The sequence below is a fragment of the Mustelus asterias genome, chromosome 8 (genome assembly GCF_964213995.1).
Source record: "Mustelus asterias chromosome 8, sMusAst1.hap1.1, whole genome shotgun sequence".
Classification (NCBI taxonomy): Eukaryota; Metazoa; Chordata; class Chondrichthyes; order Carcharhiniformes; family Triakidae; genus Mustelus; species Mustelus asterias.
Window position 1 is genome coordinate 67494778 of NC_135808.1, and position 25141 is coordinate 67519918.

General features: G+C 49.1%; 1 protein-coding gene across 6 annotated transcripts in view; it reads left to right on the top strand.

Moving 5' to 3' along the window:
- Positions 1-25141, top strand: part of nos1apa (nitric oxide synthase 1 (neuronal) adaptor protein a) — a 394570-nt gene that overhangs the window by 234518 nt on the left and 134911 nt on the right. For all 6 annotated transcript variants that reach the window (XM_078218123.1, XM_078218124.1, XM_078218126.1 and 3 more), the window contains one exon: positions 7171-7279. In XM_078218123.1, the coding sequence (XP_078074249.1) occupies positions 7171-7279 (109 nt within the window). The remainder of the gene's footprint in view (positions 1-7170; positions 7280-25141) is intronic.

Consider the following 25141-nt stretch of genomic DNA (forward strand, 5'->3'; position numbering starts at 1 on the left):
AGATGCAACAGCCTGCCTGTTAATTCACACTGACCTTGTGTTAATCCTGAATGTTAGAGTATAAGATAGATATTGTAAATCGTTTTACCTGTCTGACTTCTTGCTTATTTTGTTTGTTCCATAACCGTGGAGTGGCAGCTTTAAACAAAGTGTAACTGGTCCCTAACCTGGGGGTCTGGTCCAGGGAAGAAAGAATCGATGACTTATCCAGTCAAATTAACTTCCATTTTAATCTGTGTAGGCATCTTGGGCGGGATTTTCCAGTCCCGCTAGCGATGATGCCTGCCATTGGCGGGACCGGAAAATCCCAGCCCTTGGCACCAGCATGATTGGAGTTGCAGTTGGCGACCACCGCGGGCTACTGAACCCCATGGGTTCAAGTCTGTGACAGTTTAGCTGAAATGAGATGGTGATTGGCACCATTATCACCAGGCTGGGGTTGGGGGGGTGGGTCGGGGGGGGGGGGGGTGCGGCGCAAAGAGGAAGAAATGATCGACCAAAGTTCCAACTCCTAATTGATGTTGCTGCAAATAGTTTGCTGGTTGATGCTAGGTAGAGACGGAATCCGTATCTTTGCCGGAATTTTCCGCCTTGCCCTCCACAGATTTGGAGTGGGCGAGGGGCAGATAACAGAAATGTCCGTTGACCTCGGGAGGGAATTTCCGCTCTCGCTTGAGTGATGCCATAAAATCCCGCCGCAGTGGTGTCTCTAGATAACTTGCTGACACTCACTCTGTAGGATGCACGTGAAGAATGACCATTTGAGAGATGTACTGGTGGCACAACTGTATCCCAGCAGGAATTGGCACCTTTCAGGGAAGTGGAGAAAGATTGAAAGGAATCGGTATCAGTGCAAGGAAAGGAGCTGGTTGAAGTGAAACATCTATATATTTAATGAGATTTATTTGTGTGCTTGATACATTCAATAGCAGAGGAGAGAGAATTACAACTTTTCTTTAGGAAAGGTAGTAAATAATCTTCATGAGGCAGAGAAATAGCCTCTGTTTGTCTTTGTTCACTGAGAGTCTTGTTGAAGGCATGCCATCACCCGAGAAACGCAACAGATAATTACAGAATAAGACAATCCATTAAAAGCCTCGGCTGCTCCAACACTAAAGGTATTCAGCAGTCAGACCATTGAGTTAATCTCAAGCTGTCTGTGAGTGTTTGTGTCAGGCAAGGAGAATTCCGCTTGAGTTATTTTTATCTACTTCTTCATTTCCTCCTGCTTTTTATTTTCTTTTGTTGTGTGAACAGGATTCCTCAGCTTGCTCTTCTAAACATTGTGCGAGCAAGCTAATAGTGTGTTACTTGCTGTCAAAGAAAGAAAAGCTGCTCAGATCAATATGCCTTATCTCCGAGTAAGAGATTGGAGTTAAGAATTCCTCTAGTTTCTGTGTAGCAACATTGTAAGTCTATGTGTGAAGATTCTCCCCTTTTTGTTTTGCTTGTAATGTGCAATTTCAATTAAATTTTTGAACCTCATTTGAAATACAGGACAGATCAAATCTTTCCACGATCCTCCCGCTTCATCAACACCTCACTGCTATAATAGAATAGTACAAAACAGAAGGTGACCGTTTGACCCACTGAGTCTCTGCTAGCCCTTTTGAAGTGCAACATAGTCACACTCCCCCGCTCTTTCCCTGGATCTATGCAATGTTTCTCTTTCTTTTCAAGTATTTATCCAATTTATTTTCGAAGGTCACCTGAATCTGTATCCACTATCCTGTCAGGCAGTGCGTTCCGTAACACAACCACGTGTTGTTCACAAAATTCCTCGGGTCACCTCGTCAAAAATTTGTGTCCTCTGATTGTTCGAAACAGTATGTCTTAATTTGGACATCTCATGATCGCAAATGCCTCCATCGAATCACCTCTTAATCTTCTTGCTGGTTTATCCATATAACTGTAATCTCTGGAACCATTTTAGTCAATCTCTTCTGCACTCTCTCCAAAATCGTTGCATCCTTTCTAAAGTGTGGTGCCCAGAATTGAACAGAATACACCAGCTGGGGTCAAGCCAGTTGTTTCCATACATTTCACACAACGGACTCCAACCCAAGAATGAGGTAGATGGTTAAAAACTTCGACAAGGAGGTTGTTTTCAGGAGGGTCTTTAACAAGAAGAGCGGGTTGGAGAGGCAGTTAGGTTTAAGAAGGAGATCCCTGAGTTAAGGGATTAGATGTTTGCAGGCACGGTTGTCAATAGTGGGACAATTTTCCCGTCCCTCCCGCCATGGGAATCGTAGCGGGTGGGACATGGAGCATGCATAGATCTGTTGAACTCCGGCACGGTTTTCCTGTCTTGGGGTGAGCACAGCCATAAAATCCCACCCCCTGCGGTTCTCTTTGCCTCTATTCATAACACCCAGGATCCCATCTGTTTTATTAACTTCTGTTAACCAGTTCGAACTCCTTAAAAAATGTGGACTCAAACAGTTCCAGTTCTCTCTCTCTCTTCTTGCACCCCCTGTAAAAATGTACCATTTAGCCCGTGTCTCTCCGCATTCTTCCTGCATAATGAATTGCACCACACCTTTCAGCATTGAATCTCATCTGCTATGTATCTTCCCACTCTAGCAGCCTGTCTGTGACTTCTTGACATTTATTACTATCCTCCTCACTGTGTGCCACATGTCTACGTTCTTAACACTCTTCCCCTGTGTTCAAATGCTTGTAGCTTTGTAACCTCCTCCAGCCGTACAACCTTCCAAGGACTCTGCACCCCTCCAACTTTGGACTTTTAAAAATTCATTGTGGGACATGGGTGTCGCTGACTGGTCAGCATTTATTGCCCATCCCTAGTTGCCCTTGGAGGGTAGTTGAGAGTCAATCATGTTGCTGTGGCTCTGGAGTCACATAGAGGCCAGACCAGATAAGGATGGCAGATTTCCTTCCCTAAAGAACACTAGTGAGCCAGTTTTTCTGACAATCGGCGATGGTTTCATGGTCATCAGTAGATTCTTAATTCCAGATATTTTTTATTGAACTCAAATTCCACCATCTGCCATGGTTGGATTCAAACTCGGGTACCCAGGATTAGCTGAGTTTCTGGATTAATAGTCCAGCGATAATACCACTAGGCCATTGCCTCCCCTAACTCTTCTGCATCTCCCTCATTGTCCCACTGTTGACAACCGTGCCTGCAAACATCTAATTCCTTAACACAGGGATCTCCTTCTTAAACCTATCTGCCTCTCCACTCCACTCTTCTCGTTAAAGACCCTCCTGAAAACAATCTCCTTGTCGAAGCTTTTAACCATCTACCTCATTCTTGGGTTGGAGTCCATTCTTTTTATTAGATAATGCTCCTGTGATACACCTTGGGATACTTGCCTACATTTAAAGGTGCTATATAAATGCAAGTTATTGTATGTTTATACTGGTGCTAACAGACAGACAACCAGAGAGAATGTAAGGGTATCCTCCTGCGATGTTTACTTTGGGTTTAATTGGGGTTGGGACTAAGTTTTTTTTTTAAAGTGTGAAACCTAATTCAGTTCATCCATCTCTGGGTTTAACGGGGACGGGACAAGGACCAGACAGCCAACCCTCTCCTGGAAAGGTTAGCAATTTAATTACATTAATAAGACTGGCAGCTTGTGATTTAAGCTGACTTGCAGCTTTTACAGTGAGCTCTGGGAAAACCAGCAACTAAAACGAGGCAAGTACAGCTTCGGGAAGAGGGTGAGTGCTTTCACAGCACTGCTTGTGGGCCAGGAACAGAAGTGCTTCTTCCCAGGTCTCCCAAATCACGCCGTTCCCCCAAATCAAAGGCTGCCTTGGAGCGGGGATGACACCCGCACCATCCACCCCAGGGTTAGAGATCAGGCCTGCCTGTTCCTGTGCCGGTTCGATCCTGACTAGATGCCGGGCCTGTCAATCAGGCTAATGTGCCAGGCAGGCAACTGGTTCGGGCCATAAGATACAACTTTGCGAAGTTAAAACTCCACAGCCTGCGGGGAAACCCAGGCGACTGGATTGCCAGCCTGAAACTCTGCCCATCCCTCCCTCACGGGGCTGATACAGTGCAGAAACAGTTGGTCCGTTGTGGAATGTTTTCAAAGTCGGCAGCAAATTACTTATAAAACGCTTTGCCTCAATCCTGTGCCTGTTGCAAAGCTTGGGAACAATGAGGTTGGTCTTGAAGGGGCCCCTAAGATTATCCAAGCATTTAAATCATTGTTCCAGCATTGCGTCGGCCGTGGCAGCATGGTGGCGCAGTGGTTAGCACTGCTGCCTCACAGCGCCAGGGACCCAGGTTCAATTTCAGCCTAGGGTCCCTGTCTGTGTGGAGTTTGCACATTTTCCCCGTGTCTGCGTGGGTTTCCTCCGGGTGCTCTGGTTTCCTCCCATGCTCCAAAGATGTGTGGGATAGGTTGATTGGCCATGCTAAATTGCCCTTAGTGTCAGGGTGATTAGCAGGGTAAATATGTGGGATTATGAGAATAGGGCCTAGGTGGGATTGTGGTTGGTGCAGACTCGATGGGCTGAATGGCCTCCTTCTGCACTGTAGAGATTCTATGATTCTATGTTGAAATGAAACATTTTGCCTGTGAGCCTGTTTGAGCCCCTCAGCATCTTCAGTCAGCCGTACATGCTTGAGTGCAGATCTTCTTTCATTAGACCTCTGGAATTCCACTATGTCACTTAACATTAATCCTAATCCTGTTCTTAAAAAGTAATAGACATCCTGTGGGCAAATAACTCTTGGAACACAGCCTCTGAATGGCAGCTTGCAAGATCTAGATAGGTTTGTTCCTCTGTCCAGTTCAAATCAAGAATAAATGGTGCTTTTGAAAGTTATTGAATTTTCACCTGAATTTAAAATGTGCGGTATGTGAGGATTGGGATCCTGATTTACACCACCAAAGCCCAGGCAATGACTACGCCAATGGCAGAATCTAACCTTTGCCCTTTGACCTTCAATAGCATTACCATCACTGAATACCCCCACTATCAACACCCTGGGATAACCATTGAGCAGAAACTGAACTGTATCAGCCATGTAATTACAATGGCTGCAAGAGCAAGTCAGATGCTGGGAATTCTGTGACAAGTGACTCACCACCTTACTCCCCAAAGCCTATCCACCATCTACATGATACAAGTCATGAGTGTGATGGAATACTGTCCACTTGGCTGGATGAATGCAGCTCCAACAACACTCAAGAAGCTCAACAACATTCAAGACAAAGCAGCCCACTTGATTGGCACTCCATCCACCACTTCCAGCTCTCACTCCCATCTTCACTGCTGCACAGTGTGTACCATCTACAAGATGCACTGCAGGAACTCACCAAGGTTCCTTCAACAGCATCTCCCAAATCTGTGACCCCAGCCATCTAGAAGGACAAGGGCAGCAGATGCACAGGAACACCATCATCTGCAAGTTTGCCTCCAAACTATACACCATCCTGACTTGGAAATATGCTGGCCTAGCCAGTGGCGCCCATGTCCTATGAAAGAATGCGTTAAAAGAAATTGGTGGAGAGTGCCATCCTGCTCCCCAATTAGTAATGGTAAGAGGTCAGGTCCATATCAACAAATAAACTGGGCACCAAACTGACAGTCTGGAGGCAGATGCAACTGGCAGCTAGATTGGGTAGTCGAGCAGTGTTGGGGGGCCAGGGCGGCTGAGGGTGTGGAGGAAGGGGTGTGGTGGTGATGGTGGTGGTTTTTCAATGATCAGGAGAAGAGGTAAAACCCCGGCTGGCAATGGGCTGCATTATTATGGAGGAGGTGGAGGAGGATTTCTGCTCCTCCAGGAGCTCGCCAGCAACAATAATAGACTTAAAGGGAGTGAGATGATGGCGTAGTGGTAATGTGACGGAACTAGTAATCCGGAGGTCCAGCCTAATGTTCTGAGCACATGGGTTCAAATCCCATCATGGCAGCTGGTGGAATTTAAATTCAATTAATAAATCTGGAATATATTTGCAGCCTCAGTAATGGTCACCATGACAATGAGCATCAATTGTAAAAACCCATTTGGCCCACTAAGGAAATCTGCTGTTCTTACCTGGTCTGGTCCGCATGTGACTCCAGACCCCAGCAATGTGGTTGACTCAGTTTAAGGGTATTTGGGGATGGGTAACAAACGGTGGCCCTGCCAGTGAAATCCACACGTCCTTAAACAATAAATAAAACAAGAACACACACACGCAAATACAATGTCAGTGGAGATTTTGAAATGCCTGTGTACCTCTTTTAGATAATCTGCAGGAATTTATTCTGAAGATGATTCGAATTTAAATCATTTCAATGTCTATTTATTTTATTGCAGTGCAAAATATTTCAGTTCCTTTTAAATCCTTGATCCAGTGACACTGGCAAACCAATTACTCTGAGGATTGTTGGAAAAGAACTTGATGTTTCTGAAGAGAATCGAAAAAAAAAACAGACTCTTCTAAAGAATTAATTCAATGCACATGATTATTTTATGATGTCAGGCTAATAAAAGGAAATTGTACTTTTGGAAAATGAATGGGGTTTGGCATTTGAGTGCATTCTGACAGTTTGCAGCAGTCATTTGAGCAACATCTTTTAAAAGCGTATTCTTCACTTGTGCGTGAAGTTATATTATTCCTCTTCACCTTTGACGATTCGTTCTAACCAGTTGGCTTCACAGAAGTGGAAAAGTTGAGACATTCCCATGACAATGAAAGGACGATCACCCCCTCCAGGGATTGGCAAAAAAAAATTCCAAATTACTCCAGGAGCTGGAAGTCTGCAATTAAAACAGAAAGCTGCAGGATACATACAGAGGGCAGATCAGGCAGCCTGGGAGTCGGTTAACTCTGTTTCTCTCCCTGTCCGTTCTGCCAGAAGTATTTCTGACATTTTCTGTTAGGTTTCCAGCACCTGCAGTATTTTACAGTTAACGATCACCTTTAGTCAGTCTCCTGAGATTGGTTTAAGTCCTCAGGACACAAAGTACATCAGCTGTAGTGCAGTGTTTCCTGGCAACTGCAGCACAGTTCCTCAATAATGAATGAGGGCTGAAACTATCGCATTTAGCAACCCGTATGATTTTGACTCAGTTCCCTGGACTCGATGCTTTACAGAGTAAGCGGCTGACAATCTCTGCTTTTACCCTTTGTGATGCGAGACTCTACGTAGCTTCCAATCAACCTAACCAACTTTCTTTACACTCATTCCTCACAGGATATTCTATGTGTCACATGACTCCCAAGACCTCAAGATCTTCAGTTACATCGCCAGAGATGGTTCCAGCAACGTTTTCAGATGTAATGTCTTCAAATCTAAAAAGAAGGTAACAATTGAGAGAACACATACTCTGACATTGAATGTACAGCACACAAGCAGGCCATACAGTCCAGCTGGTCCATATTTACGCTCCACCCAAGCCTTCTCACCCCTCCAACATCCCATCCTCTCAACATACCCTTATATTGTACTCTTTTCTCCCTCATGTGTTTGTCTTGTTTTCTTTTAAGTTCATCTGCGCTATTTGTCTTGACCAATTCAGATGGTAGCAAGTTCCACATTCTAACCACTCTCGGGGAAAAGAGGTTTCTCTCGAATTCCCCGTTGGATTTATTAGTGACTGTCTTATAATTATGGTCTCTAGATCTGATCTTCCCTCACAAATGGAAACATCCACTCTACATCAACTCTGGTAAACGCTTTCATAACTTTAAATACCTCCATCAGATCGTTCCTCAGTCTTCCCTGTTCTAGAGAAATGTGTTCAATCATAAGCGGAATTTTCTCAAAAAATTATAAATGTAAAATGGGGGAGAAAGCAGGAAGTTTTCTTGCTGGTTTTTCCAGCAAGGTAAGTAATGGTAGTTTATGGCACTCTGTGCAATACAGAGGCCGTAATGTGAATCTCGCCAGTGTGGGGGGGTAGGGATTTGGAGCCTCATCATGAGGCCTGCTGCTGAGCTCTAGGGGCGCCATTGCGCAGGCACCCTGTTCTCGCAGTGTGCTGTTTACACATAGATCGACCGGCGTGGTGAACCGGTAAGATCCCACCCCATATCTTTACTTTTCCCTTTTTATGGGGCATTTTAACTTTATAACTGCACCTCTGCTTTGCTCCCTTTCCGCATCCCTTTTGGGAGATAGACATTCTGTATCTTTGAGGTGCCAGCTCTCAGACCACTGCAAGTATTAGTCACAGTGGACTACATGAGATGTACCAAGAGCAGCCCAGAAGAAGAGTTCCATGTTTCTCAGCTAGTTTTCCTTCTCCCTACTCCCCCTCCTGCTGCTTCTTGAGAATCACCCTTGATCTTCTCTTGGTGACTGTGCAGACTCTGCACTGTAGGGATTCTATGGATTCTGTGAACTACCTAATGTCCATTTTAGTCACTTCAGTACCAGAGGTACTCTTAAAGATAGTGGGTAAGGCCTCCTGCCTGAAGCAGCGAAACCTTCCTGAATCAGGGGAAATGCAAATTGATCGGAATAGTAACACAGAATACAACAATAAAGCTTTCACTTCTGTGAACACTGAACAGATTCTAATTGAATTAGTCAGTGAAGACTGATGGCAACAAGTAGCAATCTGCATACAGATAGCCTATTTGACAGAAAGATTTACCCCTCAGAGGGTATGTTCCATCTCTGATGACCTGTTTAAGATTTTTAAAAATGCACATTTCATAAAATGTCTTCTCTGTTCCATCTTCCTCCACACCTCCCCATTAAGGCTCTGAGCAGTCACTTCTATAGAATCATAAATTCTGACTGGCTGACCACGATACATAAAAAGTAACAAACTGCGTGACAAACAAATTCAGAATGTTGAAAAAGATTGGAAAGAGAAAGCAATAGCAGCAGCTGTCAAAAGGAGCTGAATTATTTAACTCCAAGTGATGCAAAGATGGTTCACCTTGAACTATCAGCAGTGGTGATGTTGCATGATTGAGTCAGACCCACCCTACACTACAAGGCATTTAAGCTGATTGAAACATTCTGCAGTCTCCCAATGCTTTTACTGCCACTTCTGTTACAACACAGAGTCTATCTAGACATATTCTGCATTCACATCCTGAGGTGGCCATCTCAACAAGCCTGCAGTGTGGCAGGGTCAGTCATTCCTTCCTGAGGTGCCCCACTGATAGACGTTGACAATTTCCCTTCATTCCTTAATTTTTGCAAACACTTAAATGTTGGAACTCTTCCTCTCCTAATGCTGAAGTAGTCCGATAGCCATGATTTTGATCTGAAGTTAAAGTTTATTTTTTAGTAACAAGTAGGCTTACATTAACACTGCAATTAAGTTACTGTGAAAATCCCCTAGTTGCCACACTCCAATGCCTGTTCGGGTACACTGAGGGAGAATTTAGCATGACCAATGCATCTAACCAGCACATCTTTTAGACTGTGGGAGGAAACCGGAGCATCCGGAGGAAACCCACCCAGACACGGAGAGAACGTGCAGACTCCACACAGACAATGACCCAAGCCGGGAATTGAATCCGGGTCCCTGGTGCTGTGAGGCAGCAGTGCTAACCACTGTGCCACCCTTTCTTTATTATTGTCACATGTATTAATATACAGTGAAAAGCATTGTTTCTTGCGCGCTATATAGACAAAGCATACCGTTCATAGAGAAGGAAAGTAGAGGATTCAGGGTGCATGTTGTTACAGTTAACATTCCCGCTGCCTCTCATCCACCAGTCCTTCCACCTCCTTTACGTTTTTTTTGCCATTTCTCAATCTGAAGTATTTTTGTTGATTGATGTGGATTATGTGCCAAATGGAAATGCACTTGAGGTAACAGAACTAGGACATGCTATTGGATTGTCAGTGATTAAAACCATCAGCAAAATGGTCTCTGTCTGTGAAAAAAGCTGGGGGAGTGAGGGGGTGCATAGAATGGAATATACCATTGATAAATTCAGAAAGGTCACTTTAAAACTGGATCTGGGCCTTCGTGAGACCAAGTCTTTCTTGTTTATTCATTCTTTGGATGTGAGCGTCGTTGGTAAGGCCAGTTTTTATTTCTCATCTCTAACTGCCCTTGAGAAAGTGGTGCTGAGCCGTCTTCTTGAGTCTTTACAGTCCTTGTGGTGAAGGTGCTCCTACAGGGCTGGTAGGTAGAGTGTTCCAGGATTCGGAACCAGTGACGACGAAGGGATGGTGATATATTTCCACGTTGGGATGGTGTGTGTGTAAGGGAATAGCATGTGGGGAAAGATTAATAAACGTGAGTGTTTCTCCTTTGCAAAGTGAGAGCTGATTCCAGGGATGAAGGGGTTGACGTATGGGGAGAGATTAAACAGTTTGGGCTTGTACACGCTGGGGTTTAGAAGAATGAGAGGTGTTCTGATCGAGGTATATAACATTTTAAAAGGGATTGATAAGTAAATGTAGACCAAATGTTTCCTCTTATGGGACAATCTAGAACAAGAGGTCATAGGTATAGATTGAGAGCAGTAGATTTAAAACTGAGATGATGAGGAACAACTTCTCGCAGAGGGTGGTGAATTTGTGGAACTCGCTGCGCTATAACACGGTGGAGTCTGAATAGATGAATGGTTTCAGGAGGGAGATAGACATATTTCTAATTTTAAAAAAGGAAAGAGGGACATGGGGAGCAGGTGGGGAGGTGGTTTTGAGACCAGGGAGAGATTAGCCATGATCTGATTGAATGACGGAGCAGGCTCAAAGGGCTGAATTTGCCTACTTCTGCTCCCGATTCCTATGCTCCTATGATGTGACAGATGTTTAAAACTACGAAGAGTTTGGACAGATTATAGTCAAGTGGCATGTATAGAATTTCAGCACCAAAGATCCTATTTGCAAACTAAAGACAACAGAATAAAATAGGAAATGGGGAAGAGGAGCATTTTACAAAAAGGGTCTCCTTACTAAACAAAGGATATAATTACATGAGAAGCAGTTCAGAGTAGGTTCACTGGGATGAAGAATTACCTGATGAGGAAAAGTTGAGCATGTTTGATTTGATTTATTATTGTCACATGGATTGGGATACAGTGAAAAGTCTTGTTTCTTGCACACTATACAGACAAAGCATGCCGTTCATAGAGTACATAGCAGGGAAGGAAAGGAGAGGGTGCAGTGATGTTAGGACTATCCCATTGGAGTTCTGCTGAAAGAGAGGTGATCATATTGAAGCATATAAGATCCTGAAGGGTCTTGACAAGGTGAGTGCAGAGAGGATGTTTCTCCTTTTGGGGGAAGACTAGAGCTGGAGGACACAAAGAAAAGGAGGGGATTTATTATCTCTCAGAGAGATTTTGTTCCCGAGAGAGCAGTGGAGGCTGGCTCGTTGAACATATTCAAGGCTGAGTTAGATGTATTTTTGATAGACAATGGAGTCAAGGGTTATAGGGGCCAGACAGGAGAGAGGAGTTGAGGCCACAACCAGACCAGTCACGATCTTATCAAATGGCAGAGAAGTCTCAAGGGGCCGAATGGCCTTGTCCTGCTCCTCCTTTTTGTGTGCATTACCAACATTCACATTGACCCTGAATGGGCTTCAAGAAGAGAAGAAAAATGGGTTCTTGTCAACATTAGGATTTGGATTTATTCAAAATGTACTAAGGAATATTGTGCACAGGTGGGCTAGATGGACCAACGGTCTTCTCCTGGCCGCAACAATTGCTGGATTGTGCATACCCTGTTCAAGTACCTAAAATAGTGCCTAACCTCGTAGATGTTGGCCTGAATTCTCCAGCTGTTCGTGCTGCTGGGATCTTCTGGTCCTGCCAAGGGTGTACCCCATCATGGGTTTCCTAGCGGTGTGCATGTTGCGCCCCCCCCCCCCCCGGGCCAATGGTGTTTTAAAGAACAGTTCCTCATGAGAAACTACTTCTTGCTTTGAGGATCTAGGCTGTCACCGGTGCTTATTTGATCAGACATTTCACACAACTTCAAAAAGAGTAACTAATTCTGCTCTGTGTCTTTGAAGAACCTTCAAACATTGTAGGTGAAACCTCCAGGAAAAAAAAGTAAACTCGCACGTGAACACATTTGTGAGGAGCAGAAAACTTCTCCTTTTAGAAACTACCTGTTTCAAAGCTGTATAATATTTCCACCCAGCTCTGGGTTTACATGGATTGTCTGACTTGCTGTAGACCTGAACCTCTGCGTTCATGCTAATGTGAAGCAGTTCAGTGTGCAGCTCCGGAGTAGATTTGGGGATATTCTGGAGTGCATTGAAGCAAAAGGCACCAAATCACCTCTAGGAGGAATCATAGAATAGAATCATAGAATCCCGACAGTGCAGGAGACCATTCAGCCCATCGAGCCTGTGCCAACAACAGTCCCTGTCCCCATAATACCACATATTTACCCTGCTCATCCCCCTGACACAAGGGCCAATTTAGCATGGCCAATCAACCTAACCCGCACATCTTTGGAGTGTGGGTGGAAACCCGAGCACCCGGAGGAAGCCTACACAGGTACGTGGAGAATGTGCAAACTCCACAGGCAGTCACCCAAGGCCGGAATTGAACCTAGGTCCCTGTGAGGCAGCATTGCTAACCACTGTGTCACCATATAGTCTCAGAATTAACAGCTGTAGATTAAAACTGGCCGAGAAAGCTGGAATGTTCTGCCTGGAAGAACCGTGAAAGCAGATGCAACAGTAACTTTTGAAAGAGACTTGAGTAAATACCAGGAGGCAAACTGTTTTGTGCAGTTGTGGGAAAAGGGCAGAGAAATGAGACTACTTGGATGGTTCTACCAAAGAGCCAGTGCAGACACGATGGGCTGCCTTATGCGGTGTGTGATTCTAAAGTTGGTTCTAAAACTGTGCTGCACCTTCTGAGGATGTTACAAAAAAAGTACTTTTGAGTTGTAATTTTAGGAAAGAATGGCTGCCGTTGGAACATTCTTACAACGTGGGAAGGGATCTTCCCTGGAAGAATCCGAGCAGTGCTTCTGTAACATGGAGCTCCATTGCAATTACAGTATGATGGTTGGGCAGTATAATTTCGAGATGTCTCCTAAGGATGGTCTGCAAATACTAATTTGTGACCCCTCACAGACCTTTACATAGCTTGCATTTTTCACAGGCCCATTCTAATGTTTTCATTCACATCAGGAATGCTGTGTGCTTTGTCGTTGACCTGTGCTCTGGATGTATGGGTCGCCTACTATAGCTAAAGGCATTTCTGGAGGCTTTTATCTCATGATGCACCTCCCACGCTCCCTCCAATGGCAGCCCATCCCGATGGCACACTGTAGTCACACTGTAGCCAATTAGAATGCAGGAAGACTCTCCATTGTCTGATTGGATGATACTTGTCAAGTCAAATGCTCTTTTCCCCATCTGCGATTTTTTTGAAGCCAACAAAATGAAGGAAGTTGAGAAAAATCAAACTTTTTTTTTAATGCCCCTGTAGTTTTTCACCAGGGCCTGTAAATTAATCGTCAATTCTTGGTCCCTCCTGGACATCCTGAGGGGTTGACAGACCTAGCTGTAATTATTGCTCGAGGTGTGTGATGGTCAGCAATTAAAGTCCATAACATTAACCTGTGCTTCTATTAGGAGGAGATGGTGGTATAATGGTAATGTCACTGAACTATAAGTCAGATGCCCTGGCTAATGTTCTGAGGACATGGGTTCGAATCCCAACACGGCAACTGGTGAAATTTAAATCCAATTGATAAATCTGGGGCGAGATTCTCCGACCTCCCAGCTGCGTGTCTCCCGCTGGCGGGAGGTGGCGCGTTGTTTGCTAACGGCAGGGTTCTCTGGTCCCGCCGCTGTCAATGGGAATTCCCATTGATGTCATCCCATGCTGGTGGAAAACCCGTGAGCGGTGGTGCACTGCCGGCGGGACTGGAGAATCCCGCCGGCGTGTGGCCAATGAATTCTGGCACTGGTCATCTGCATCTGTTCTCGTAAAAACCCATCTGGTTTGCTAATGTCCTGTAGGGAAGAAAATCTGCCGTCCTTACCTGGTCTGGCCTACATGTGAATCCAGACCAACAGCAATGTGGTTGACTCTTAACTACCCCCTGAAATGCCACTCAGTTTAAGGGCGGTTCGGGATGGGCAACAGATGCAGGCCTTGCCCAGCGTTGCCCTCCTCCCATGAAGGAATGAAAAGAAAATCTGCAAGGGTTCCCATTACGAATTGCATTCCCGACTAGAGAGGGGGCTATACTGGACCTAGTTCCCCCGACTAGAGAGGGGGCTATACTGGACCTAGTTCTGGGAAATGAGCCCGGTCAGGTCGACAAAGTTTCGGTAGGGGAACATGTGGCAAATAGTGACCACAACTCTGTTAACTTTAGGATAGTAATGGGCAAGGATGAGTGCTGTCCTATGGGCAGGGTGCTAAATTGGGGGAAGGCTGACTATAGCCGGATTAGGCAGGAATTGGTGGATGTTGATTGGGAGAGGATGTTCGAGGGTAAGTCCGCGTCTGGCATGTGGGAGTCTTTTAAGGAACTATTGATAAGGCTGCAGGATAGGCATGTGCCTGTAAAAAGGAAAGATAGGAAAGGTAGGATTCGAGAGCCGTGGATAACCAGGGAAATTGAGGATCTGATTAAAATGAAAAGGGAGGCGTACGTTAAGTCCAGGAAACTGAAAACAGATGGAGCTCTGGAGGAATACAGAGAGAGTAGGAAAGATCTCAAACAGGGAGTTAGAAGGGCAAAAAGAGGTCACGAGATGTTCTTGGCAGGCAGGATTAAGGAGAATCCTAAGGCATTCTATTCATACGTTAGGAACAAAAGAGTTGTCAGGGAGAAAATCAGACCTCTCAGGGACAAAGGAGGGGAATTATGCTTAGAACCCAAGGGAATAGGGGAGATCCTAAATGAATACTTTGCATCGGTATTCACGAAGGAGAGGGGCGTGTTAACCGGGAGTGTCTCGGAGGGAGGTGTTGACCCGTTAGAGAAAATCTCCATTACAAGAGAGGAAGTGTTAGGTTTTTTAGGGAACATTAAAACTGACAAAGCCCCAGGGCCTGATGGCATCTATCCTCGACTGCTCAGGGAGACAAGAGGTGAAATTGCTGGGCCTCTGACGGAAATCTTTGTCGCTTCTTTGGACACGGGTGAGGTCCCTGAGGATTGGAGGATAGCGAATGTGGTCCCGTTGTTTAAGAAGGGTAGCAGGGATAACCCAGGAAATTATAGGCCGGTGAGCTTGACGTCCGTGGTAGGGAAGTTGTTGGAGAGGATTCTTAGAGACAGGATGTATGTACATTTAGAACGAAACAATCTCATTAGTGACAGACAGCATGGTTTTGTAAGAGGGAGGTCGTGCCTTACAAATTTGGTGGAGTTTTTTGAGGAAGTGACAAAAACGGTTGATGAAGGAAGGGCCGTGGATGTCGTCTATATGGATTTCAGTAAGGCATTTGACAAAGTCCCTCATGGCAGGTTGGTTAAGAAGGTTAAGGCTCATGGGATACAAGGAGAAGTGGCTAGATGGGTGGAGAACTGGCTTGGCCATAGGAGACAGAGGGTAGTGGTCGAAGGGTCTTTTTCCGGCTGGAGGTCTGTGACCAGTGGTGTTCCGCAGGGCTCTGTACTGGGACCTCTGCTATTTGTGATATATATAAATGATTTGGAAGAAGGTGTAACTGGTGTAATCAGCAAGTTTGCGGATGACACGAAGATGGCTGGAATTGCGGATAGCGAAGAGCATTGTCGGGCAATACAGCAGGATATAGATAGGCTGGAAAATTGGGCAGAGAGGTGGCAGATGGAGTTTAATCCGGATAAATGCGAAGTGATGCATTTTGGAAGAAATAATGTAGGGAGGAGTTATACAATAAATGGCAGAGTCATCAGGAGTATAGAAACACAGAGGGACCTAGGTGTGCAAGTCCACAAATCCTTGAAGGTGGCAACACAGGTGGAGAAGGTGGTGAAGAAGGCATATGGTATGCTTGCCTTTATAGGACGAGGTATAGAGTATAAAAGCTGGAGTCTGATGATGCAGCTGTATAGAACGCTGGTTAGGCCACATTTGGAGTACTGCGTCCAGTTCTGGTCGCCGCACTACCAGAAGGACGTGGAGGCATTGGAGAGAGTGCAGAGAAGGTTTACCAGGATGTTGCCTGGTATGGAGGGTCTTAGCTATGAGGAGAGATTGGGTAGACTGGGGTTGTTCTCCTTGGAAAGACGGAGAATGAGGGGAGATCTAATAGAGGTGTACAAGATTATGAAGGGTATAGATAGGGTGAACAGTGGGAAGCTTTTTCCCAGGTCGCAGGTGACGATCACGAGGGGTCACGGGCTCAAGCTGAGAGGGGCGAAGTATAACTCAGACATCAGAGGGACGTTTTTTACACAGAGGGTGGTGGGGGCCTGGAATGCGCTGCCAAGTAGGGTGGTGGAGGCAGGCACGCTGACATCATTTAAGACTTACCTGGATAGTCACATGAGCAGCCTGGGAATGGAGGGATACAAACGATTGGTCTAGTTGGACCAAGGAGCGGCACAGGCTTGGAGGGCCGAAGGGCCTGTTTCCTGTGCTGTACTGTTCTTTGTTCTTTGAAGAATATTGTATTGGGGGTGGGGCACAAGTTCAAACCTATTTTTCCATCCGTTAGGAGGCCGCTCGCTAAGACTGAGGTGAGCCATATGGGATCATATGACCAACTTTATCTTCACAGTGGAGCTGAAACATGGAGCTGGCTGGAGTCTGCACTTTCAATTGAGCCCTTGGGGAGGAACCGAATTGAAATGGTTTGGATTTGGCAGCAGTTCAATGGAAAGCTGTTCCTTTCTCCATAAAGTTCATGCAATGGCTGTTACTAAGTGTGCAGCTTCTAATCATAAAATTACGTTTTATTTATTTTAAACCACTCAACAAGCTTTCTGGTTTTTTTTGATGCAGTGTTATCTTCCACTTTAGTCGGTATTTAAAGCATTCATTACAACAGCAATTATTGGACCCCACCTAATGTAGTGGCATTCTTTTCAAACTCCGAGTAAGATTAATAAATTGTACTGCATACTTAGTGTTATTAAATTGAACAGTCTTCCTAATGGACTGGTTAATCACGGAGCGAGCGTTTCTTTGGCATCCATTAAGAAGAAATGGATGGACGCAGCAGCTCACTAAAGCAGCTAATTCAATTATTGGCTTTCATCTTGATGACCCAAAAGCCAATTCAGTCAGCAAATAGAAGGGAGAATTCTTGAGTCAGATGAGGCAGCGAAACGGTACACAGTGGCTGCCTACACGTTTGATATACGTGGGTTTCTGCTTATTGAATTTTAAAAGGGTATTAAAGAGCAAGTGATTCCTGCAGTGTTTGAGGGTGGGATAAACATTACAAAATCACAATACTGCAGATGCTGGAAATCTGAAGTAAAGACAGAAAATGATAGCAACATCAGCATGTGAGGCAGCATCTGTGGTGGGATAAACAGTTTGGGGTTGATGATCTTATGATGGTTAAAAGAAAAATGTTAGCTAAGTAAGTTAGACCGAAGGGAGAGAAAGAACCAAGGCCCAATGGGATACATCCAAGGATTCGAAGGGACAAGAGAACTTAGTGAGCTTCTTTGTCTATTGATTTTGTTTTTTATTATTCATTCATGGAACCTGGACATCACAGGCTGACCAGCATTTATTGCCCATCCCTAGTTCAGAGGGCAGTTGAGAATCAACCACATTGCTGTGGCTCTGAAGTCACATGTAGGCCAGACCAGGTAACGACAGCAGATTTCCTTCCCTAAAGGATGTTATTGAACCAGATGGGTTTGTTTGATAATTGACAATGGTTTCATGGTCATCTGTAGATTCTTAATTTCAGATATCTTTTTTATTGAATTTAAATTCCACCATCTGCCATGGAGGGATTCGAACTCGGGACCCCAGAACATTACTTGAGTTTAATAGTCTAGCGATAATACCACCAGGTCTATTCGAATGTCCTTAGTGCTCCAGTTAGGTGTCGGTCTTGACTCACTGTACAGCTCGAACCCACTGAGTTTGAAGGTCATTGGTTCATGCTACGCTTCAGAGACTCGAGCACAATTCCTTGGTTGTCATTCCTGTGCAGTACTGAGGGAGTACTGCACTGTCGGAGGGGCAGTAGTGAGGGAGTGCAGCACTGTCGGAGGGGCAGTACTGAGGGAGTGCAGCACTGTCAGATGGGCAGTACTGAGGGAGTGCTGCACTGTCGGATCGGCAGTACTGAGGGAGTGCCGCACTGTCAGATGGGCAGTACTGAGGGACTGCTGCACTGTTGGAGGGGCAGTACTGAGGGAGTGCTGCACTGTCGGATGGGCAGTACTGAGGGAGTGCTGAACTGTCGGATGGGCAGTACTGAGGGAGTGCTGCACTGTCGGAGGGGCAGTAAAGAGGGAGTGCTGCACTGTCGGATGGGCAGTACTGATGGAGTGCTGCACTGTCGGGGGGGCAGTACTGAGGGAATGCTGCACTGTCGGGGGGGCAGTACTGAGGGAGTGCTGCACTGTCGGATGGGCAGTACTGATGGAGTGCTGCACTGTCGGAGGGTCAGTACTGAGGGAGTGCTGCACTGTTGGAGGGGCAGTACTGATGGAGTGCTGCACTGTTGGAGGGGCAGTACTGAGGGAGTGCTGCACTGCTGTATGGGCAGTACTGAGGGAGTGCTGCACTGTCGTAGAGGCAGTACTGAGGGAGTGCTGCACTGTCGGGGGGGCAGTACTGAGGGAGTGCTGCACTGTCGGATGGGCAGTACTGATGGAGTGCTGCACTGTCGGAGGGTCAGTACTGAGGGAGTGCTGCACTGTTGGAGGGGCAGTACTGATGGAGTGCTGCACTGTTGGAGGGGCAGTACTGAGGGAGTGCTGCACTGTTGTATGGGCAGTACTGAGAGAGTGCTGCACTGTCGTAGAGGCAGTACTGAGGGAGTGCTGCACTGTTGGAGGGTCAGTACTGAGGGAGTGCTGCACTGTTGGAGCGGCAGTACTGAGGGAGTGCTGCACTGTTGGAGGGGCAATACTGAGGGAGTGCTGCACTTTTGTATGGGCAGTACTGAGGGAGTGCTGCACTGTCGGAGGGGCAGTACTGAGGGAGTGCTGCACTGTCGTAGGGGCAGTACTGAGGGAGTGCTGCACTGTTGGAGGGGCAGTACTGAGGGAGTGCTGCACTGTTGGAGGGGCAATACTGAGGGAGTGCTGCACTTTTGTATGGGCAGTACTGAGGGGTGCTGCACAGTCGGAGGGGCAGTACTGAGGGAGTGCTGCACAGTCAGAGGGTCAGTACTGAGGGAGTGCTGCACTGTCGGAGGGGCAGTACTGAGGGAGTGCTGCACTGTCGGAGGGGCAGTACTGAGGGAGTGCTGCACTGTTGTATGGGCAGTACTGAGGGAGTGCTGCACTGTCGGAGCGGCAGTACTGAAAGAGTGCTGCACTGTCAGAGGGGCAGTACTGAGGGAGTGCTGCACTGTCGGAGGGGCAGTACTGAGGGCTGCTGCACTGTCGGAGGTGCAGTACTGAGGGAGTGCTGCACTGTTGTATGGGCAGTACTGAGGGAGTGCTGCACTGTCGGAGCGGGAGAACTGAGGGAGTGCTGCACTGTCGTAGGGTCAGTACTGAGGGAGTGCTGCACTATTGTATGGGCAGTACTGAGGGAGTGCTGCACTGTTGGAGGGTCAGTACTGTGGGAGTGCTGCACTGTCGGAGCGGCAGTACTGAGGGACTGCTGCACTGTTGGAGGGTCAGTACTGAGGGAGTGCTGCACTGTCGGATGGACAGTACTGAGGGCTTGCTGCGCTGTCGGAGGGTCAGTACTGAGGGAGTGCTGCACTGTCGGAGGGTCAGTACTGAGGGAGTGCTGCACTGTTGGAGGGGCAGTACTGATGGAGTGCTGCACTGTTGGAGGGGCAGTACTGAGGGAGTGCTGCACTGTTGTATGGGCAGTACTGAGAGAGTGCTGCACTGTCGTAGGGGCAGTACTGAGGGAGTACTGCACTGTCGGAGTGGCAGTAGTGAGGGAGTGCAGCACTGTCGGAGGGGCAGTACTGAGGGAGTGCAGCACTGTCGGTTGGGCAGTACTGAGGGAGTGCTGCACTGTCAGAGGGGCAGTACTGAGGGACTGCTGCACTGTTGGAGGGGCAGTACTGAGGGAGTGCTGCACTGTCGGATGGGCAGTACTGAGGGAGTGCTGAACTGTCGGATGGGCAGTACTGAGGGAATGCTGCACTGTCGGGGGGGCAGTACTGAGGGAGTGCTGCACTGTCGGAGGGGCAGTACAGAGGGAATGCTGCACTGTCGGGGGGGCAGTACTGAGGGAGTGCTGCACTGTCGGAGGGGCAGTAATGAGGGAGTGCTGCACTGTTGGAGGGGCAGTAATGAGGGAGTGCTGCACTGTCGGAGGGGCAGTACTGAGGGAATGCTGCACTGTCGGGGGGCAGTACTGAGGGAGTGCTGCACTGTCGGATGGGCAGTACTGATGGAGTGCTGCACTGTCGGAGGGTCAGTACTGAGGGAGTGCTGCACTGTTGGAGGGGCAGTAGTGATGGAGTGCTGCACTGTTGGAGGGGCAGTACTAAGGGAGTGCTGCACTGTTGTATGGGCAGTACTGAGGGAGTGCTGCACTGTCGTAGGGGCGGTACTGAGGGAGTGCTGCACTGTCGGAGGGTCAATACTGAGGGAGTGCTGCACTGTTGGAGCGGCAGTACTGAGGGAGTGCTGCACTGTTGGAGGCGCAGTACTGAGGGAGTGCTGCACTGTCGGAGGGGCAGTACTGAGGGAGTGCTGCACTGTTTGAGGGGCAATACTGAGGGAGTGCTGCACTGTCGGAGTGGAAGTACTGAGGGAGGGCTGCACTGTTGTAGGGTCAGTAGAGAGGGCTGCACTGTCGGATGGACAGTACTGAAAGAGTGCTGCACTGTCAGAGGGGCAGTACTGAGGGAGTGCTGCACTGTCGGAGGGGCAGTACTGAGGGACTGCTGCACTGTCGGAGGAGCAGTACTGAGGGAGTGCTGCACTGTTGTATGGGCAGTACTGAGGGAGTGCTGCACTGTCGGAGGGGCAGTACTGAGGGGGTGCTGCACTGTCGTAGGGTCAGTACTGAGGGAGTGCTGCACTTTTTGTATGGGCAGTACTGAGGGAGTGCTGCACTGTTGGAGGGTCAGTACTGAGGGAGTGCTGCACTGTCGGATGGACAGTACTGAGGGCTTGCTGCGCTGTCGGAGGGTCAGTACTGAGGGAGAGCTGCACTGTCGGAGGGTCAGTACTGAGAGACTGCTGCACTGTCTGAGGGGCAATACTGAGGGAGTGCTGCACTGTCGGAGGGGCAATACTGAGGGAGTGCTGCACTGTTGGAGGGGCAGTACTGAGGGAGTGCTGCACTGTCGGATGGACAGTACTGAGGGAGTGCTGCACTGTCGGATGGACAGTACTGAAAGAGTGCTGCACTGTCGGCGGGGCAATACAGAGGGCGTGCTGCACTGTCGTAGCGGCAGTACTGAGGGAGTGCTGCACTGTCGGACAGGCAGTACTGAGGGAGTGCAGCACTGTCGGACTGGCAGTACTGAGGGAGAGCTGCACTGTCGGAGAGGCAGTACTGAGGGAGTGCTGCACTGTCAGAGGGGTAGTACTGAGGGAGTGCTGCACTGTCGGACAGGCAGTACTGAGGGAGTGCAGCACTGTCGTACTGGCAGTACTGAGGGACTGCTGCACTGTCGGATGGACAGTACTGAAAGAGTGCTGCACTGTCGGAGGGGCAATACAGAGGGCGTGCTGCACTGTCGGAGCGGCAGTACTGAGGGCGTGCTGCACTGTCGGATGGACAGTACTGAAAGAGTGCTGCACTGTCGTAGGGGCAGTACTGAGGGAGTGCTGCACTGTTGTAGGGGCAGTACTGAGGGAGTGCTGCACTGTTGTAGGGGCAGTACTGAGGGAGTGCTGCACTGTCGTAGGGGCAGTACTGAGGGAGTGCTGCACTGTCGGAGGGTCAGTACTGAGGGAGTGCTGCACTGTTGGAGCGGCAGTACTGAGGGAGTGCTGCACTGTCGGATGGGCAGTACTGAGGGAGTGCTGCACTGTCGGAGAGGCAGTACTGAGGGAGTGCTGCACTGTCGGAGCGGCAGTACTGAGGGAGTGCTGCACTGTCGGAGGGGCAGTACTGAGGGAATGCTGCACTGTCGGGGGGGCAGTACTGAGGGAGTGCTGCACTGTCGGAGGGGCAGTAATGAGGGAGTGCTGCACTTTCGGAGGGGCAGTAATGAGGGAGTGCTGCACTGTCGGATGGGCAGTACTGATGGAGTGCTGCACTGTCGGAGGGTCAGTACTGAGGGAGTGCTGCACTGTTGGAGGGGCAGTAGTGATGGAGTGCTGCACTGTTGGAGGGGCAGTACTGAGGGAGTGCTGCACTGTTGTATGGGCAGTACTGAGGGAGTGCTGCACTGTCGTAGGGGCGGTCCTGAGGGAGTGCTGCACTGTCGGAGGGTCAGTACTGAGGGAGTGCTGCACTGTTGGAGCGGCAGTACTGAGGGAGTGCTGCACTGTCGGAGGGGCAGTACTGAGGGAGTGCTGCACTGTTGGAGGGGCAATACTGAGGGAGTGCTGCACTGTCGGAGCGGCAGTACTGAGGGAGGGCTGCACTGTCGTAGGGTCAGTAGAGAGGGCTGCACTGTCGGAGGGGCAGTACTGAGGGAGTGCTGCACTGTCGGAGGGGCAGTACTGAGGGAGAGCTGCACTGCCGGAGAGGCAGTACTAAGGGAGTGCTGCACTGTCGGATGGACAGTACTGAAAGAGTGCTGCACTGTCAGAGGGGCAGTACTGAGGGAGTGCTGCACTGTCGGAGGGGCAGTACTGAGGGACTGCTGCACTGTCGGAGGAGCAGTACTGAGGGAGTGCTGCACTGTTGTATGGGCAGTACTGAGGGAGTGCTGCACTGTCGGAGGGGCAGTACTGAGGGGGTGCTGCACTGTCGTGGGGTCAGTACTGAGGGAGTGCTGCACTTTTTGTATGGGCAATACTGAGGGAGTGCTGCACTGTTGGAGGGTCAGTACTGAGGGAGTGCTGCACTGTCGGATGGACAGTACTGAGGGCTTGCTGCGCTGTCGGAGGGTCAGTACTGAGGGAGAGCTGCACTGTCGGAGGGTCAGTACTGAGAGAGTGCTGCACTGTCTGAGGGGCAATACTGAGGGAGTGCTGCACTGTCGGAGGGGCAGTACTGAGGGAGTGCTGCACTGTCGGATGGACAGTACTGAAAGAGTGCTGCACTGTCGGAGGGGTAGTACTGAGGGAGTGCTGCTCTGTTGGAGGGGCAGTACTGAGGGAGTGCTGCACTGTCGGATGGACAGTACTGAGGGAGTGCTGCACTGTCGGATGGACAGTACTGAAAGAGTGCTGCACTGTCGGAGGGGCAATACAGAGGGCGTGCTGCACTGTCGGAGAGGCAGTACTGAGGGAGTGCTGCACTGTCGGACAGGCAGTACTGAGGGAGTGCAGCACTGTCGGACTGGCAGTACTGAGGGACTGCTGCACTGTTGGAGGGGCAGTACTGAGGGAGTGCTGCACTGTGGGAGGGGCAGTACTGAGGGAGTGCTGCACTGTCGGAGAGGCAGTACTGAGGGACTGCTGCACTGTTGGAGGGGCAGTACTGAGGGAGTGCTGCACTGTCGGAGAGGCAGTACTGAGGGACTGCTGCACTGTTGGAGGGGCAGTACTGAGGGAGTGCTGCACTGTCGGAGAGGCAGTACTGAGGGAGTGCTGCACTGTCGGAGAGGCAGTACTGAGGGAGTGCTGCACTGTCGGACAGGCAGTACTGAGGGAGTGCAGCACTGTCGGACTGGCAGTACTGAGGGAGTGCTGCACTGTCGGATGGACAGTACTGAAAGAGTGCTGCACTGTCGGAGGGGCAATACAGAGGGCGTGCTGCACTGTCGGAGCGGCAGTACTGAGGGCGTGCTGCACTGTCGGATGGACAGTACTGAAAGAGTGCTGCACTGTCGTAGGGGCAGTACTGAGGGAGTGCTGCACTGTCGTAGGGGCAGTACTGAGGGAGTGCTGCACTGTCGTAGGGGCAGTACTGAGGGAGTGCTGCACTGTCGGAGGGTCAGTACTGAGGTAGTGCTGCACTGTCGGACAGGCAGTACTGAGGGAGTGCTGCACTGTCGTAGGGGCAATACTGAGGGAGTGCTGCACTGTCATAGGGGCAGTACTGAGGGAGTGCTGCACTGTCGGAGGGTCAGTACTGAGGGAGTGCTGCACTGTTGGAGCGGCAGTACTGAGGGAGTGCTGCACTGTCGGATGGGCAGTACTGAGGGAGTGCTGCACTGTCGGAGAGGCAGTACTGAGGGAGTGCTGCACTGTCGGAGCGGCAGTACTGAGTGAGTGCTGCACTGTCGTAGGGGCAGTACTGAGGGAGTGCTGCACTGTCGTAGGGGCAGTACTGAGGGAGTGCTGCACTGTCGGAGCGGCAGTACTGAGGGAGTGCTGCACTGTCTGAGGGGCAGTACTGAGGGAGTGCTGCACTGTCGGATGGACAGTACTGAGGGAGTGCTGCACTGTCGTAGGGGCAGTACTGAGGGAGTGCTGCACTGTCGGAGCGGCAGTACTGAGGGAGTGCTGCACTGTCGGAGGGGCAGTACTGAGGGAGTGCTGCACTGTCTGAAGGGCAGTACTGAGGGAGTGCTGCACTGTCTGAGGGGCAGTACTGAGGGAGTGCTGCACTGTCGGATGGACAGTACTGAGGGAGTGCTGCACTGTTGTATGGGCAGTACTGAGGGAGTGCTGCACTGTCGGATGGGCAGTAATGAGGGAGTGCTGCACTGTCGGATGGACAGTACTGAGGGAGTGCTGCACTGTCGGATGGACAGTACTGAGGGAGTGCTGCACTGTCGTAGGGGCAGTACTGAGGGAGTGCTGCACTGTCGGATGGGCAGTACTGAGGGAGTCCTGCACTGTCGGATGGGCAGTAATGAGGGAGTGCTGCACTGTCGGATGGACAGTACTGAGGGAGTGCTGCACTGTCGGATGGACAGTACTGAGGGAGTGCTGCACTGTCGTAGGGGCAGTACTGAGGGAGTGCTGCACTGTCAGAGGGTCAGTACTGAGGGAGTGCTGCACTGTCGGAGGGGCAGTACTGAGGGAGTGCTGCACTGTCAGAGGGTCAGTACTGAGGGAGTGCTGCACTGTCGGATGGGCAGTACTGAGGGAGTGCTGCACTGTCGGGGGGTCAGTACTGAGGGAGTGCTGCACTGTCGGAGAGGCA